Source organism: Gopherus flavomarginatus, chromosome 1, assembly GCF_025201925.1.
Source record: "Gopherus flavomarginatus isolate rGopFla2 chromosome 1, rGopFla2.mat.asm, whole genome shotgun sequence".
NCBI lineage: Eukaryota > Metazoa > Chordata > Testudines > Testudinidae > Gopherus > Gopherus flavomarginatus.
The window spans coordinates 53,476,772-53,495,169 of NC_066617.1; the positions used below are offsets into that span (position 1 = coordinate 53,476,772).

The window sequence follows — 18,398 nt, forward strand, 5'->3', positions numbered from 1 at the left end:
AGGTGAACTTCACTTCATAACCATGTTTCCACAGTATTAGCATGACCAGGATTCTGTAAAGCATCTGGCCTGCTACTGTAAAAGCACCATATTTAACAGAAAAAGGTAAATCATCATACAGCTGACCTTACTGACATTCCCCTGGATCCTCCAAGTTAAACAAATTTAAGGCATAAGACTCAGTGGACAGAGTTATGATTGAGCTGTCAGACTAAGTTTGCGCACTCAATCCTGAAATCAGGTCATGCCAACACTAGTTGTGAGAAGCATACTTTTATAATACATTTTATAGCTACTATATCATTTCAGTGATAATGAAAAAACTAAGTGTGCAGTTATCTGATCTCATTTACTTTTAGACAAGGTATATAACAACCACATCTGAAAAGACTTCAGTGAGAAAGATTTTTATTTGAAAGATGGAACAGTCTTATACAAGCATTTGTAAAATGTGTCACCACTTTTAAAGTTAAACGTAGTCAAGTATATTTATGTTATTTACTACTTCATTTTAAGTGCCAACAGCAGGACTTCATGGCACTAATACAATATAGTAAGGTCATATCTTGTGCCATTTGTCAGTCCATCAGCCAGTTTAAAAAAGTATTAAAATTACAGGGTATAATTGATCATAAAGAAATAGCAGCTGTTCCAGAGGCATGTTTGTCCTGGTACTCTACTCTTCTTAGAAAGACGACTTGCTCTTCTATGCAATTTCATTGCTGTATTAACACCAATCCAAGATGAGCTGGGTCAGACAATTTTGGCAGTTTAATACATATAGCTTTCAGCACCATCTAACAACTGAATTGTTGGTATATTTACCAAATTTGTGAGTGATTTTGATCCTGCATAAGTGTTACAAGTTACATTTCCACCCAATTGTAGATCAACCGATCCTATATATATACACACACACACCTAAAGCAATTATAACATGCATGACATTTACAGATATACATTAGATATTATCCCTGTGCAGTGAAGTCTAAGCTATGTGGATATATAAATTAAATCTCAAATTTCAAGGTTAACAACAATTTATAGAAATTTATGAAATTATGAAAGTCTTCAACCTCAGATCCCACATGGAAGATTTAGAAAAATTCACCCACATCTGTTCTTTTGTCACGACATTTGCTTCTAGCCTTTGTTCGAGCCTTGAATGCTGCAGAGTTGTACAAGTGCTACAAGGTGAAAGATAAGATTTAGTCAGATGTTTGAAATATCTATGCCTAAACTAGTTTAGGTTCTTTACATGATTAGGATGTAAAGGATTTTAAATGATTTAAATGTCATTAGATTGTGTCAAAATTGTGGTACAAAATTAATACAAATTTTATGTTAAAGGAAGGTCATAGGTTCCACATTTTAGTACATAATGATCTAACAGATTAAAGGAGAACTGCCACTAATAAGCATGACTGTCATCATATGGAAACAAGACAAAATTTTTCAAAATAGAAAAGATGACAGGCATTCAGGAGTCTAAGTCTCAATGAAAGGATCTTAAGTTCCTAAATTTCACTGGAAGTGACTTGGTGCTTCTGATAAGGAGTAAAACTTTCAAATGTGTTAAATGTTAGAAGCCAGACTATTTCTTCAAGGCTCCCAAACAAGTGTTACTCATTCTGTGAAAACGACAAAATTAAATTTTTAACTATGGTCCACACACCAAGGAATGATTTAGGACTACATACTATCCTCAATGAATAAAATTCTCACAGGGTCAGTCATTTAAGCTTTAAAGTTAGTTAATTCCTCTACCAAGTTAATTTCAGTCTTCAGATTCAGAAAAACTCTGAATCACTTTTACACTGTAGTTATCGGGAAAGTGATCTTCACAACCCACAAAGCTAAGAAATATTTTACATGACTTCTGAATATCATGCAGACCACAAAAACCATCAAGTTTGATTGATCTGACCCACAAGTGACGCATGTTTGACAACACTGCTCCATAACACTGTGTTCTAAATACATTTGAGTAATCTGACTACGGCTAGAAAACATTTGTTCTTAATATTCTAGTATTAACTGTCAAGAAAACCCTCCCCCTGCCTCTGAAAGGTTGTATTACACATCCAATTGGTGTGGACCCTATTCTGTTGTAGGTGAGTTTGGGTTACATAAAATGGTACAGTAAGTTTTGCAGATATAAATATAGAACGGTCACACTGTTGGAGAGTGTCAAAACAAGGATTACCCAATCACCCAAAAGCCATACCAGCACAAATCCTATACTCCACATCTCATCATGCGTTCTGAATGTCATTTTACAGCAGTTTTGAAGATTCTGTCAGGACCGTTTCTCATGAACAGCTAGGTCTTCTAGTTGCCATGAACTCCACTATACAAGCTTTACCAGGAGAGAGTTAAACTTTAATGTCTGAGGTAAGAAACCTTTCCATAGGCTTCAGTTGTCACCCTCTGGTGTAATATCTCAGGACCATCTAGGGACAGAAGCAAGTGCTGTACCACCACGCAAAAGGTGTCCAAGTGTATACAGCTCTGATTACTAGCTCAGTCACAAGACAGACATAAGACATAAAACTCCGTCCAGGACAGATTGCGTTGTGAAGCACCCCAGAACCACCATTTTTCATTAAAACATTTGTAGCAGGTTGATTATAAAATGGCAGCTGTTCAGATTTTGAATGTTATTTAATTCCCAAAGGGAATATGATAACAGGATAAGTGCAAGTGACACATAAGATGTGATAACATACCCTTTCAAAACGGGATATCTTCATTGTTTTAAGTGTTGCAGCATCAAGCATTACTGGTGGTCCAAGTTCAAATACATTCCGAAGAAACTCATTGGACTGAGTAAAAAAAAGTCAATAAGCAAGGTTCTGTACTGAATACTGTAGCAGCTTTAATCTTTAGATTTAAATTACATAACACTGAGTCCACACAAGTAGTTTACACTTGTGAATTCTGTCCTCCACCATTTTATTATAAGTAATCAGGGCTCAATTCTTGCTTGCATTAGACAATCAGTGCTTAGTACAGGAATTGTCAGAGCCAATTACAGCCTCCTGATTCTGCAATGCCCTGACCTCGATGCCATATTACCCACACCGGTGTGGGCTGGTGTAAACTACACCAGAAGTGATTTCCCTTCTGTAAGGGGTATTTTCAGCTGGGCATGACTGATCACACTCGATAATCTGGTCCAGTGTAAAAAACCCTTAGTCTACTTTAAGAAGTTTGAACGAAAATAGTTACTTTAGAACCAGTTTACCATAACTATAATTCAAGACATGTTGCTTTATTCTTAAATTGGGAAACATCTTTAACAAATCTACTGGCTAAATTCCAATAGAAAACAAGATAATTTCTAATAGGCAATAATTACTCAAGTGGCCAGACAGGAAATTGTGTGAAAATAACAGCTCACTTGTAAATGATATTGCATCCCTGATCCCAGAATCTCCTTGAAGGTATCATATGTTTGTTTCTTAACCCAGCAGTCAATATACATGCGCTCAGGTCCAAATTTGATAGTCTCTGTAGGGAAGTCACGCTCCTGTCCAAAAAACAAGACGAAACATGAAGACTACATTACCAAAACCCCTGATTTAGAGAAAGTCCTATGCAGACAGACGTTATTTAGAAAGCTTATGCATGGTAAGAACTAGTGTAGTTTTCCTTTCACTGACTGCTCCTACACAAAATAAGGACAAGAATAATTTATTCTGTGAAGTAATCTACTATGCACATATAGAACAATTGCTGATTTTACTGCACAGACTGATTCAGGACTGAACCTTAAGACCACTGATGCTGCAACAGGTAACATTAGAAGGGACAATGATATAAGTATGAATACGTAAGTAGATGATCAGAAGAAATGTTCACTTGATATGGGCTCTGTCCATGGGATTTGGTTCACTTGGTTTGCATCTGTAAATTAGTCAGGTCTCAGTGGATCTTTAAAGATCCAGGCAAGGTCTTAACACTGTTGAAAAGGAAATTTTATAACTCCCTTTAAAATGCTGTATTTTGATGCAAACCATACTTATGGGTATGCATTTCAGATAATGCAGATATGGGTGCCAATATAAGACCTTAAGTAAAGAATGTTTTCTAATTCATTTTTGGGGCTGTTAGAGACCAAGTCACCTTCTCCTGCATTCATGTAACTGACAATTACTTCTGACACAGTGTAAGCATCCCATCCTCTTAGTTAATTTAGCTCTCAGAACTACCTTTACCACTGAGAACTTTTGACTGTTTGAAAGTACTATAGTCCATTTAGCTGGTACTGACCTGATTTTGCCCAGTTAAAGATTCAAGTGTCATCTAACTTACCAACGAAATGTAAGTTCATGATTTGTTACATCAAGTCAAACTTATGTGGCTTAATGACTTCTAAACATTTTGTTGGTGAAGAGCTGAAAGTTACTGTCCAGAGCTTTTAGCAATGATATTCTGTAGTGTTCTCTACAGCAATGTTAATCTAAGCACAGAGATATGCTGTAAAGGACAATTATTTAAGCCCTTGGAGTGGAGCAATTATAAACTGAATCCACACCAGCTGAATAATGCAAGCTGGTTCTTGCCTATACTGCAAGGCAGTAATCCTGCTAATGAACTGATAGATTTTAAGAACAATTCCATAATTCAGAAAAATCAGAGTTTGGCAGTCAAGGACAAGTCTCACAGCAAAAACTCAATATATTAAATAAAGGGGCACTTAACCTTCATATTCCAATGTTTTATCCATTTTATAGAAAATCATATATCCAATATGGAAGTCAGGTTTGTATTTCTAATCTAAAAATGAGGTACTTTAGTTAACCTTTGGATCCTTTTTAGATTACTAACCATGAACCTTTGAAAGATGTAGTTAACACTAATCCTGCCTTTATTTAAAAGTTAAGAACCTGAAAATTGAAGTTATTTGGAGCTTACGTTTAAAATTCATCTAAAATTGTAAGAAAAATTTGTCAATGGTCTAGTGTTCATACAACTGTTTTATAAATTGTTTGCCATTCTGCTTTACAGATGAGTATTTTCGAAGTAATCAAGAGTACCTCTACTGCTCGCAAGACATCTCTGAAGGCAGATCGCTGCTTTCTTTTGTCTACTTTGGCACGGTGCTTGTTTCCATCTGTAGCCAGGGCCCTTAGTTTCTGTGTTAAAAGTTCCATGTCTTCATAAAAGAAATCCTAGCCAGACAAAAGGAGAAGTTTCAGTTTCTGGTCTTTCCACCATTTTTTTAAGTGGTAATACATCAACTTTTCCCAAAGTATCGTTTGTCATTTGGATCACGATGCATTTATAAGGTAAAATATATTAACTGTACTTGAAAAGTTAAGTGATCAGGGTCCAGTTACCCAAGTGTGATCTGTTTGCACCTGCTGGGACAGTTGTCAGCTCCCTTAATATGAAGCTCCCTTAATATGAAAGCAGCCACCAACAAGGTCTCTTGTAAGGCCCCTGGATTATGGAACAAACTCCCCACTTGGCCTGCTAGTGCCTAGATTTGTTAGCCCTCTGGACATGCTCTCTGGCACTTGGAGTCGAGGAGATGCTTACTGGTACAGGCTAAGTAAGTTTTGGGGTGGATTGCAGAGATGCTGACATTTGACTTAGGATGTTTAATGCCATTTATTACTGTTAAATTACGTTTTGGAGAGGGAGCCCAGAGTTTACAAAGGGGATTTCTAATTTTTTTAAGAATAAGTCTGAACAGTTTATGAAGGCCAGATTGATTCCTAACCAATTACAAGTGCATAAGTTGTTTTGTCTTTATTGATTCCACATTATTTACGTTACTCTTTCAAATGATGGCATACTGTCAAAGTAAAACTATTTGTGGCATGGACCATCTTAAATTTTTAACTATGCCTAAAACAATAGAACCCTGCACCTTAACTGAGGCTTTAAGATCTTAAAACACTTCAAGAAAAGCACTTCAGTCCATATGTAAATTACCCAAGTCAGTGGCTTGTATAAGCAGAATTTGTGACAGAAGGGTTCTTGCAATGACCCTGTAACCCATCTGATGCTAATCTTAGCTACACCACTCCCATTCATGCAAATATTTTTACTACATTCCTTGCCCTTATTTAGCATTCATTCTTTCAAACTACATGCAGTATTCACTCTTAAATTTACCAACTTAATCACAGGATCAGATGACACTAAGTATATTTGTGTGGTATGGTATATGGGGCAGACTAGGACACTGAGGTAAAATAAGATTAAAAAATTACAATGACAGAGAAACAGAAACACACAAGACAGCTATTAAATACAGTAGTGCCTAGGAGCCTCAGTTATACAAGCCACTGAACTGGTTAACTTGCATATGAACTGAAGTGCTTTTCTTAAAACACTTCCTTTAATATCTTAAGAATGCAGATTTACATTATTTAATCAAAGCCAATTAAGTTCAAACCAAAAATTTCAGTCACTTGCAGCCACAGTCCAAGTGAAGAAAAGAGTTCAAGCTCTGGACTCATCGTGCCAGGCCTAATAACTTCACTTTCACTGTCAAGCCCTTTCAAAGTAGGCTTCAATAGCTAGGATCTTGCAACCAAATACCTCCTCTATTTAGGAGCACTACAAAAAGCAGCACAATTGAGGTACATGTGAAGTTACTGTGCTTGGTATCCTGACTCATTTACAGTTACCCTTCCCCCTCAGACCATGTTCTAGCTTGGTCAAGGTTGATGTGCTTTGCCAGGAGCCCTTCTGGCAGCCCTCCCAAGCTGTGCCCATGGATAATTGGAGACTATTTTCTTCAATGCTGTCAAAAAAACAGTTAAGTTAATAAGGCACATTACATCAAAGGGCAACAAAACAGATTAAGTCTGTGTTGTCAGGCAACATTAAGAGACAAATTACAAGTTACTTAAAATATCTAACCATCCAGTGCAAAGGTGAATCACAAGGAAAATACCAATCACAACCTCAGTAGCACAACATAAATATGTAATTAATGCCTTAAGTCTTACTCCAAAATTGCTACTGGCAAAATGCATCAATCTACTTTCAGATGCCAAGAAATTGTTCAAAAGCATCAGACAAGTCCCATAATGATGTTTTATCAATTCTTCATCATTGGGTCCCCCTTTGAGGCAACATAAGGAAATGGAAAGCCCCCTACTCAAGATACTGTCTAAACACAAGAGTGCATTGCAACTGGCAACACACAGCAGTGCTTTCCAGAAGTCCCTGGAACTGGCAGATTTAGGGAAGCTGAAAAGGGTAAGAGTCTGTACTAAATGCCCCCCTCACCATGGTTTGTTGGGGTACAAGATGCTAATATACATTTCTTTTCTTTGCAGTTCTCTTTTTTAAAAGTGTTATTTAGATGTCAGTATCAGATTTTATTGACTAGCATTCCAGCAGCCCTGAAGTTATCACAGGAAGATAAAGGAAGGGATAGCGCAAGTAAGTTTGTTTTAACTGGAGTAGTTCTAGTTCAGGGATCAGCAACCTCTGGCATGCAGCTCACCAGCGTAAGCCCCTGGTGGGCCAGGACAGTTTACCTGCAGCATCCACAGGGTCAGCCAATCGCAGCTCCCACTGGCCACAGTTCACTGTCCCAGGCCAATGGGGGCTGCAGGAAGAGATGGCCTGGGACACGTGCCAAAGGTTGCTGATCCCTGCTCTAGTGTGCCTACCTAATTTCATTCTACTGTATAGATAGATTTTTCTTCATTATTTTAAGTTGTGGAGTGTTTATATGCAACTTTCCCACCAAGAATGTACAGACAGATACAACTAGATTGTTAAGAGATGGTCCTCTGGAATTAGGGATGGTATGTGAAATAGCATTACATACCACCCTGTTTAGTTTGCAACAGTTTCAATGGAAGAAACCTGTTACAGCTAAATCCATTATACTTACAGCTTCTGTTTCTCGTGCCAGTTCAAACAGAAGAGCTAGTGTTTCTCCAGCAGCAATTCTCATGTTGACATCATCACAAGATAATAAGTTTGGAAGTTTGTGTAAGTGCCTAGGAAAAAAATGAGCTACACTTTATTGATCTGTAAAGAGCAATTTTTACAATAGAACAACATTAAGGCAAAATAACAGTTCATTGTAAAAGTTGCCTTCCAGGAAAGGAACATACATTTCAAGTTTTTTCTTCACTTCACTCACTGGGCAGATGGTCAGCAACAGAGTCCATGCTAAAAGTGCACTGATGTGAAGCACTGTATTGTGGGTACTAGAAATGCCATTAGTGTCTGTCTCTCTCTGATACGATTTTGTGAATATGTTTTCCAGACACTCCATAGTTGAATACAGTTCCTGGTTTTAAAAAAAACAGTGTAAATGGCTAAATTCAAGTATTAAAATTTGTGTAAAACTTGATAAAGGGTTAAGTGTTTATCCTTACAGTAATGTCATCAGTGACTATGAAACAGCAAACTCCCAAGCAGGTTGCACACTAGAGGTGGAAGAGAAGTAAAACAAGTCAGTATTTCATAGTTTATGTTAATTCTACCAGACCTGACAAGAGTCCAAAATTTTAAACTCTGGTCTTTGTTACTCCAACTGCTTGTATAAATAAGTTCTATGTTGAGTGCCCATGGAACTATTCCTTAAGCAGAATGAACTCTTCCCTCATATTTTTGGCTTTACTTCATAGTTATATCTGGCCCACTTTACAACATATGCTGCTCTGCATAAGTATTTGCACTTCTGATTATGTATGTACCTCTAAACAAAGTTAAATACATTGCCAGACTGAGCTGTTACAAGAACTGTATATAGCCTGCCTTTCACCTGATTAGCTAAATCAGAAGAGCTAGTAAAAGCTCACTACTGTGAACTACAAGTTGCACAATGAAATAAAGGGATGGCTGGCATCTACTCACTGCTGTGGGAAGGATTTTCCACAATTCTGATTAACAGCATTTTTAGGGTCTACTCTACATATAGTTTCACCAATTCGATGTGGTACTTTTTCCAGTTTCTTGTGGGTATCATTTTCTAACACCCAAAGGGCAATTCAAGCTCCTCCTAAACACCTGTATTAAGTGCTAGGGCTGCTTTAGTTTTAAAGCAGTGTTTCAGTTATGTTTTCATGCAACCATAGTCAAGCTAGAAGCTTGTTTTGACACTACTGAGCAAAACAAAACAAGCAAACCAGTTGTACGAGAGTGAATGAAAGAGTTAAATTGAACTAGATCAACAAACCCAAGACATTAAAGTTACAGAAAAACCCATATCATTAGCAGCAATGGCTACTGTTTTGAAGGGGCTTTTAGTTAATAGTTTGATAGATATAAGAACAGAGATACACGTGGATTCTCTGCACTTGGGTTTGAGGCTACCATCCCTACCAAAAAGGGACCCTTGACTTGAGGACAACATGCAGTTTTACACACTTTTCTGCTAGGTATAATTATACCTATCCCGCAAGTATTACAACTTGCATAAGTATTTGTGTACTCAGTATATTGTTTCTGGAAACACTTAAAATAATCCTAGCGGACAAGCAATACAAGAGGAATTGTAGAAGTGAAAGGACCATGCACTAATTCATGGTAGGAGTCATATTGATAATGTAGTCCAGGACAGAGATATTAACAGTCCAAGCTGAAGGAAGAACTGACTGACCAACACCTAATCACATCATAAGATGTAACCAGAGATTTGGGATGGAAAAAGCACAAAGGAACCAAGATATTTTACATGGTGCCCCAATTTCCACAGAACACTGCTCTGACGGACAAAAAATGTTTTGGTACTGAAAAGAATGATAACCTGAAACTTCAATTTCTGCACTTAAGTGAACATCAACATGCAACACTTTCAAGCCAATGAGCTTAACACCAATTCTCAAATCTCATGCCATCACTGAAAGCTTCTGGCAGCCCAACACCTGTGTACATTAGTGCAGGAATTAAATTATAGACTTGCATTAACACACTAGTGAAGTAATCTGTATTTTGGCTGCAAAGGAAAGAGCAAAGTACCAAAGCTTTAAACCATTGTACTACCTCTCTTCTATAGCCCAGTACATTTTATACTTACAGCCTGTCTAGCCTGGATACTAGCTGTTCCATCACAGATTATCTTCTTGAGAACTGGTCCAAGGGTCTTAAGGATTTCTTCACTTTCAATTCCCGACCCCAACTGCACACAGAGAAGACATGCCAGCCTTGCCGCTGCAGCCTGTTCATCACTCTTACCTGCAGAATAAGGAAATACATTGAGTGATCACCTGCAAATTTTATCCTGCACTGAATCACACATTTGTTTAGAGACTTGTAAAGGGAGATTCAGCAACAAAACCCAAATGAAGAAAACAGCACTGGAAATGGTACTAGGTTGTCACTAATTCCAGCCAACAGGAAGGAAGCAAAAGTCAACGTAATTTTGTAGCTCAGTGATCAAAGAGCAATAAATGCTCACTAACATCTAACTTAGGACAAGAGAAGCTTAGCTAACAAATGTATGCGATCTACTAAAATTTTCTGTAAAATACTACGAAGTCTCATCACATCAGTTAACACTACAGTAGTATGACAAATCAGTCCCTATCCTATAGTTGTTACCTTCCAGTAGCATACAAGCATTTATTACCTTTCTTTATGCAGCGTTCAACACTATCAGTTAAAGTCATTCTCCTTTCTAAGATAAATTCATATAGTATTTTAGAAGTCAGAGCATTTTTAAGACCTTCAAGAGCTGCTTGTCTTGTCTTCACACTGTTGGAGGAACAACAGAGATTGATACAAATAAGTCTTCATGTAAGCTAAAGCTCAAGGCTTTGCTTTAGTACACTTTTATAGCAGTGTACATTACACATCTACCTAGTGCTGTCAAAATCTACAGAAGTCCTATGAATTAAGTAGAAACATTTAGTACAGTTGTTGAACAAATCTTCTGGGCAGACCAACTCCTCATTTACAGCTTGGTTTATTTTCCTTCACCTTTTTCCTCTGCTAGAATGCACAGGGGTAAAAACTTTGGTTGAAGGCTGTGGCATATGCTTAATGCAGCACTGCAAAACTCATGGTAGCTTACCAGCCCAGAAAAACTCACCCATCCTTTATCGTGTTTACATTGTGTATAATTAAAGTTGCCTTTCTGAGGCAAACAATTTTGCAAGACCAATTTGTTTGAACACTGCACGTGATCTGACAATACACAAGCATTTTAGATTTGTATTAGTAAAAAATGCCAGGCCTACTTCTCTAGTTTACATCAAACACCAATGACTCCAGGGCAGCTATCCTGATTCATAGGAGAGAAGAATCAAGCCCCCAGTGTGAATTGCTAAACTGATTTTAGTAACTATGCAACAGAAATAAAGATAGGTTAAGTTTCTATGGGGCAGCAACATCACTAATTTGTATTAGAGAAGTCAAGCGAAGATTGGTGATGCTTAAATGCATTGTTTCCAAACACCCTATACCTCTTGTCCAAGGTAAGGTCAATGAATCCCTTTAACTTGTACTCAAAGTCTTCTTGAGTTGGTTCTTCATCAACTTCAGGTCCTAATGAATACAAGATAATTTAATCCTAATGCACATTACAACATTCATGTTTAGATTATTAGAAATGTGTAGTATGAGAAACTGATTACTGTATTTAAATCTCAACAACATCCACCTTTTTTCAGGTAACAGGGACCTTAGCAACAAGTGTGGGATACTACAGGAGTAGAATGACATCCAGGAGTGGGACCTAGTTATATCCAATGGACATAATGGAAGAGTATTTGATTTTAACAGCCAATCAATTCTGACCCAGGAGTTTGTACATATTAGATTTCAGCATGAAGCAGCTGTCATGAATGCAGGAGGGCTGACATCCTAGGCCCTCTTATTGTACCTGAGCCCTCGTCCAGACTAACCCGCGGCATCGGCGGGTTAAAATCGATTGCTCGGGGATCGATATATCGCGTCTAGTCTGGACGCGGTGTATCGATCCCCGAGCGCGCTTACATCGATTCCGGAACTCCATCAATCCGAACGGAGTTCCGGAATCGACGCGGAGAGCCGCGGACATCGATGGCGCCCCGTCCAGACTGGTGAGTATCTCGATTTTAGAAATTCGACTTCAGCTACGTTATTCCCGTAGCTGAAGTTGCGTATCTAAAATCGATTTTAATTCCTAGTCTGGACGTGGCCTGAGACAGGTGGTAAAAGTTACATCTGAATAAAGGCATTATCAATTTCTAATTAGATCAAAACTTTGCTTTAGAAATTAGCACAGTATACTCACAGAATAAACCATGGGAGGTTTAAAAGTCTATGAAACATGTTGTACATTTAGCTGTAAATACTTTAATGGGTATTTCTTAAAATAGCTATAGTAATGGGGGTCAGTAATACCCTGAGAACCCCAAATTTTTGGTTATTTTGAAGATTACTGCACTGTTTGTAACTAAAGATTAGATAACAGGTATGTGTCAGAAACATCAATTTTGTTTCTAAAGAAATTTTCATAAGATGCATAGATCAAAATCAAAAAACATACCTTCTTCAGTGAAGCTAGCAGGATCACTGAAGCCACTGCAGTGACTCATAGTCTCAATTGACGCATCCTCATCACTGAAAGGCTGCACATTTCTGTGCTGACCACCTAAAAAAACACTTTAGTGACTACTTTCATATTTGGAAAACACTACAGACCCATATATTGCTGTCCTGCCCCCTGTTCTCCCTGACCCCATGCAAAAAGTAGGGAGAAATAAGGGACTACCATGTCAAAGTTTGTTTCTCCTCCCTACAGATCCCTTCTTCCATCTCTTCCTGGCCCTACTTAGGGGTCCAGGATATAAAAAGGCGTTCAGGGAATACTTTCCTAGGCTTAAAAACTACATATACACAGATTTATACCAGGAATAATGAAAAGATATGATACAGAGTATTCAGTGTACTGGTGGAATTTAGAATTACAGAGGAGCAACATCTTCAGTCAAGGCTGCGTCTAGCTACTGTATTTGATTGGGCTTTCAAACAGCACATGTCTACATTTAGCAAATGTATTCGGCTCACACATACAACGCCCACAGTCAAAAATAGTCGAATTTCCTTGTTTTTTTAATTCTATTTTAATAAAGATTAAATAAGGTACAATTGGTTTTTTAAACAGTGGATTAACCACTGAACCATCTACTAAGGGAACTGGTGGATTCTGCATCTCTGGATATCTTCACATCAATAAAAGATGCCATTTTGGAAAATATACCTTAACTAAAGAAGTTTTGGGGCTCAATACGTGGGTAATTTGGTGAAATTTAGTGGCCTGTGATATACAGGACACCAAACTAGATGATATAAGGGTCCCTTCTGCCCTTACACTATGAAAGTATGAACATTTTGGATGGGTGACGCCCTGAAGCAACCCTACAGCCTTTTAAAATTTTGCCCAAGATTATGTTCAAACATACACAATAGTCCTTTACATACCAAAGCAGAGCACCACCAAATACACTAATGCGATGGCAAAATTTACTCATTCAACAGAAGGAATTGTGAAAATGTTGGAGATGCGTTTGCCACAGAGTAGCCTGGATACATCTAGAAATACAGTACACCAAGAACCCAGTATCTGCTGCTCATGAAACATATAAATGGCAACACTGAGCCATGAGCCAACTAGAAATATGCTTTTGGTATAGGCACAAAGTGCTGTCCATGCCAGTGCATGCAAAGGGGGGTTGCATTCATGGTGGATAAGGCTGTTGCGATTTTCCCAAAACCAACCTCCCACTTTTTCCTTGAAAAAAGGCAATGAAAATACCCAAGAGATCTATGACACAAAATGCAACTCATTATGTAGTTCATTGCAGCTTGTTTCTTCAGCACCTAGCACATTACAAGATTTCAGCTAAGCAAACCCAGCTAAGTGCACTAAATACAAATCTGACTGATACTGAACCGACTATCCAATCCATGACTTTCCTTACATGATTCTCTCTCTCTTTTTTGTATTGCAGTAGTGCTATCTAAGTAAAACATCCAGTCTTAATGTTAGGATTACAGAATTCAGGATTATGTTCCAGCCCCATTTAAGTGTCCTTTAGTCTTGGTTCAACCCAGACCTTCATATTTGATGTCAAGAACCACATTTCTGTAGCCCCTTTCCCCCCCTCTCCTCCCAGTTTTGTTCTTGTTCAATTCCAGCTTTATTAGCAGCTCAAGCCAGACTTCTACAAACAGCAGTGAAGGCCTGTAACCTGTCAAGTCTCTCCAAAACCTCCAATTGTTTTTGGAAGTTTAATGCCTCCAGAATTCCTGTATAATATACATGATGTTTGAGCAAAATCCTTGTTTATACAATACATTGTTTCCAAGTCACCTAAAGGTTGAAAATGCAGACACTGAGTTCCATGAATCTTTCTTAACTAGGAAGATGCCTGAAAAAGTCCTTTAAGCAACGAAGACACTGGAGATGGCTGCAGAATTTTTGAATTGCCAACAGGTTTTGAACTTGCTTCTTTCCTACAGACATTAAGAAGTTATTAAATAATGATTTGCCATTTCCTCAAATTACTCAGTGTGTGCTATGGCTTGCCTCTGGAATGTTTCCAGAATAAAAATCTACAGGGCTGATACATGGAGTTCTGTGGCACATATATCCAGTGTGCACTATATAGTGAAGTCAATGTTAACAAAAATTGCAACTTCACTCAAATGTCCATCTTTACCCTGTCTCTTTTTATAGTATAAGAAAACTGATGATCTTTGCCATTTGTAGGTGCAAAAGGTAACAGCAATTATTCCTTAATCTGATGCTGAAGGGCTGCTGGAAACAGTTGAACAGATACTTAAGCTGTCAGAGAAAATTAGTCACAGTAACTTAGGTGTTTCATCTGCAGGATGCTCTAAACTCAATGTTTGTCCTTTCAATTTCACAGAAAAAGTTTACCTTACTGATATAGTTGATTTTGACTGCAATTTGAGATCAACCATTTTTTAATTTGACTACCAAAGCCTGAGACAATATTTACAATTTACTTTAGGCAGCACTTACTTTTCACTGTTCTTGCCATATCCTTGAACATTAGGCACATTGAATGAAATTCACATAGTAACATTTGGTAGTCACTACACATCAATCAGCTGCTTCCAAATTGCCCCAGCAAGCTACACTGGGAATTTATATTGCCATAGTTACATCATGCCCCATAGACACTTAGTGACGCTGGCCTAATCCCCAATGTAGACACTGTTAGGTCAACGGAAGAATTCTTCTGCCAATCCAGGTACCACTTCTTGGGAAGGTGAATTACCTATGCCAAAAGGAGAACCCCTTTCCTCCATCAGCATCAGTGCCTAAACTGAAGCACTACAATGGCATAGCTGCAGCTGTGCCATTATAGCAGTTAAGTGGAGTCATACCCTCAGAGCAAGAAACTACCATCTAGTGCAGGGGTAAGCAACTTCTCTGAAGTGGTGAGCCGAGTCTTCGTTTATTCACTCTAATGTAAGGTTTCGCATGCCAGTAATATATTTTAATGTTTTACATGGTCTCTATAAGTCTAAAATATGTAACTAAACTAGTGTTGTATGTAAAATAAATAAGGTTTTTAAAATGTTTAAGAAGCTTCATTTAAAATTAAAGTGCAGAATCTCCCATGCTGGTGGCCAGGACTCAGGCAGCATGAGTGCCACTGAAAATTAGGTCACATGCCTACCCTGATCTAGTGCATGGATTTTCAAGATGGAGGGTCATGAACCCCAAACAAATATTGGGAGCACGACCACCCTGTCACTCCCATATGCCTATACAGTCTCAGCATGGAAAAGACTGAGAACCACTAATTAGGTGAACATTAAGATGAGAAGCCAATTTCAGAAAAGGCAGGAGGGATAGCTCAGTGGTTTAAGCATTGGCCTGCTAAACCCAGGGTTGTGAATTCAATCCTTGAGGGGGCCACTTAGGGATCTGGGGCAAAATTAGTACTTGGTCCTGCTAGTGAAGGCAGGGGGCTGGACTCGAAGACCTTTCAAAGTCCCTTCCAGTTCTAGGAGAAAATATATCTCCAATTATTATTATTATTATAAAATGTACTATCCACTCAGCTTCCGGAAGTTTTAAAACAATTCATAGCACCACAGTCCCTGTGAGTTGACAATCCCCAATAAGCTAACAGATGAGTTCAGAGCTCTCATTTCCTAGCAGGCATAACAAGGCCCTTACCCATGTCCTAGGGCTTTGGACACTGAGCTTTCATTCCCAGAGTGAAACTGAAGTCTAGCAACAAGAGCTCTCAGGTGCCCTCACTTAATTCAGGGTGACAGATCTGCACATAAAGAGCTCGAGGAACCCACTGAGCATTTTCTCGAGCTTCCCCAGCCCCGGGCGACAGGGCACGTGCAACACTCCGACCCCAGGCCGGCGACCCGAGGCTGCAGGCGGAGGCGGCTGGCCAGTGCCATGGCTGGGCCAAGCCATCAGCGGTGACGCCAGCCCTGGAGCTGCTCGCTGGCTTCGCAGGTGACTCCGGGAACGGCACGCTCGGCTCAGGGGCCATCGCACTGCAGGGGACCTGCCCAGCTGCCTCGGAGCCCTGCCTCCGGCGCCGCCCGAGACACGCACTTCGCCGCCCGCGGCAGAAGCAGCTGACGCGCGAGTTCAGCAGCAGGCTGTGCGCATGCGTCGGCTGGTGTGTGAGGTGGCGGTTTCCAATCCGGACTCCCGTCAGCCCCGCGGAGATAGGGCCGCTCGCTCAGGCGGCCCCAGGAAGGCGAGCAGGTGCCGCCTGCCCGGAAAACCTAAAAGGAGGCGCCCGCCCAAAGGCCGGCCGCGCAGCCAGACAGGGCGGCTCCGCTGGCAGAGGCCCGGCTGCCCCCCACCCGCCAAGACCCCCCCTTCCGTCAAGCACCAGCGCATCACGGGAAATGTAGTTTCTCGTTCTCAGCGCCTAACAGAAAAGGCTGGGACAGGCCACAGGAGAAAACTACCCCTCCCAGGATGCCTCGCGGCTCCTACCTGCTCCGCGCTGGTGGTTGCTCCCTCGCTTCTTTGACTTGGGCATGGCTACCAGCGGTGCGCGGCTCCCCTCTGTGGGTCTCGGTCTCTCGGTTCCCCCCCGCCCGGGTCTCAGCGACAATCAGCCGATGGAGGAGCAGGAGCGCTTTTTACTACAGCGTCTCTGCGGGGCTGACTTCCCGGACCGAGGCAGTGGAGGGGATTGGCGGAGGCAGGCGAAGGACAAGTCGGTGGTGACGGTAAAAATCCCCGTGAAGGCCCGTGAACAAAATCGATGCATCTTTCTCCTGTGAGACACCTGGAGCTAAAGGCGAAGAGACGGCGTCGACGCCGCTTTTATAGCCAAACGGGCAAAGGGGGCGGGCAGAGTGACTCATTGATGACGTAACCGGATATGACCTATAATCAGCTCTGGTTTACAGGACTCGTGACTCATACGCGCCTGGTGTCGATTGTGGTAGCGCGTTCCATGTTGGGATTTGTAGTCCCGAAAGGATCACCACTTCCCTCAGGCTAGCAAGTCCAGTGTCCCGCGGCCGCGCTGGTAATGTGCAAGGGCATCCCCAGACACCATTGCATGCTGGGAAATGTAGGCTCAGCCTCTCTGGGCTATGGTAGGGACGCCGTGGAGCGCACGTCGGCTTCCCTCCTACAGGCGTGTCCCCGTCTGACCCGCTGAGTGGATGGTGCAGGCTCGGGAGGAGAAGTTGGAGTAAAACATGGCTGAGACTCACATAGGCGCTTGGGTCAGATCAGAGCCTTTTGGTGCTGCTAGGGCTCATGGATCTGGGAAGAGATCGTAAAAATGACTTTTCGTGAAACACAGCACAATCCCCTCCCCACCAAGGGGAGGAGAATAGCACTGAGAATTAGGTGAACTGAGCGCTCTTTCTTTCTTTCCATGGCTTGTAGCATGCTGTTATGTGTTATTTGTGTCTTAATTTACCCCATAACGCACGTGCCGGAGGGTGGTGGAGACGAGTTGGCTGGTCACACGATGCTAGTCTGGCTCTCCTCATATCCAGCTGCCATATCGCATTAAAGACAGCTAAAAATACATTGAATATTTAACTACTAATAGTCTGCTGTGGGATTGCTACAGAGATATTATGTGACCATGAATGGAAGGAAAGGCAATCCACGGAATTGTGAATGAGAGAGGGTGGAGGCATCTAAAAAGATGTATTCATATGACATAGAACAGTTCCACCTTGCATTTTGCTGTGACACTGGGAGTACCTTTCCCAGATCTGAAGAAGAGCTCTGTGTGACTCAAAAGTTTGTCTCTGTCACCAACAGTCCAATAAAAGATTTTACCTCACATTATATCATCTTGTCTCACATCCTGCAATCAACACTGCACGCATACAAGAATTTAATAGAGCAATTATAAATGTAACTTGATGTTCTTAATTCAATGTACAATAGTTATCCAATGGAGGTGAAATGTAAATAAAATGTTAATTATGGATAA

General features: G+C 40.3%; 1 protein-coding gene across 1 annotated transcript; it reads right to left on the reverse strand.

The window, feature by feature from the left end:
- Positions 1 to 391: 391 nt before the first annotated feature.
- Positions 392 to 17,017, reverse strand: IFRD1 (interferon related developmental regulator 1). The gene is made up of 12 exons (XM_050936285.1): positions 16,925 to 17,017; positions 12,461 to 12,565; positions 11,394 to 11,475; positions 10,559 to 10,683; positions 10,007 to 10,164; positions 8,364 to 8,414; positions 8,097 to 8,275; positions 7,871 to 7,979; positions 5,043 to 5,177; positions 3,404 to 3,532; positions 2,730 to 2,825; positions 392 to 1,187 (listed from the first exon to the last, which is right to left on the reverse strand). The coding sequence occupies exons 1-12, from the start codon at positions 16,968 to 16,970 to the stop codon at positions 1,098 to 1,100; spliced, it is 1,305 nt and encodes a 434-aa protein (XP_050792242.1). The 5' UTR covers positions 16,971 to 17,017; the 3' UTR covers positions 392 to 1,097.
- Positions 17,018 to 18,398: the final 1,381 nt, after the last annotated feature.

Bases quoted from the DNA above. Each gene is read 5' to 3' on its own strand.
- IFRD1 (XM_050936285.1), bottom strand. From the start codon at position 16,970: ATGCCCAAGTCAAAGAAGCGAGGGAGCAACCACCAGCGCGGAGCAG. The intron at 10,165-10,558 runs GTAATAAATGCT...CTTATTCTGCAG, and splicing joins TGAACGCTGCATAAAGAAAG to GTAAGAGTGATGAACAGGCT. The intron at 5,178-7,870 runs GTAAGTATAATG...TTGTCTGGCTAG, and splicing joins TGGCACGAGAAACAGAAGCT to GATTTCTTTTATGAAGACAT.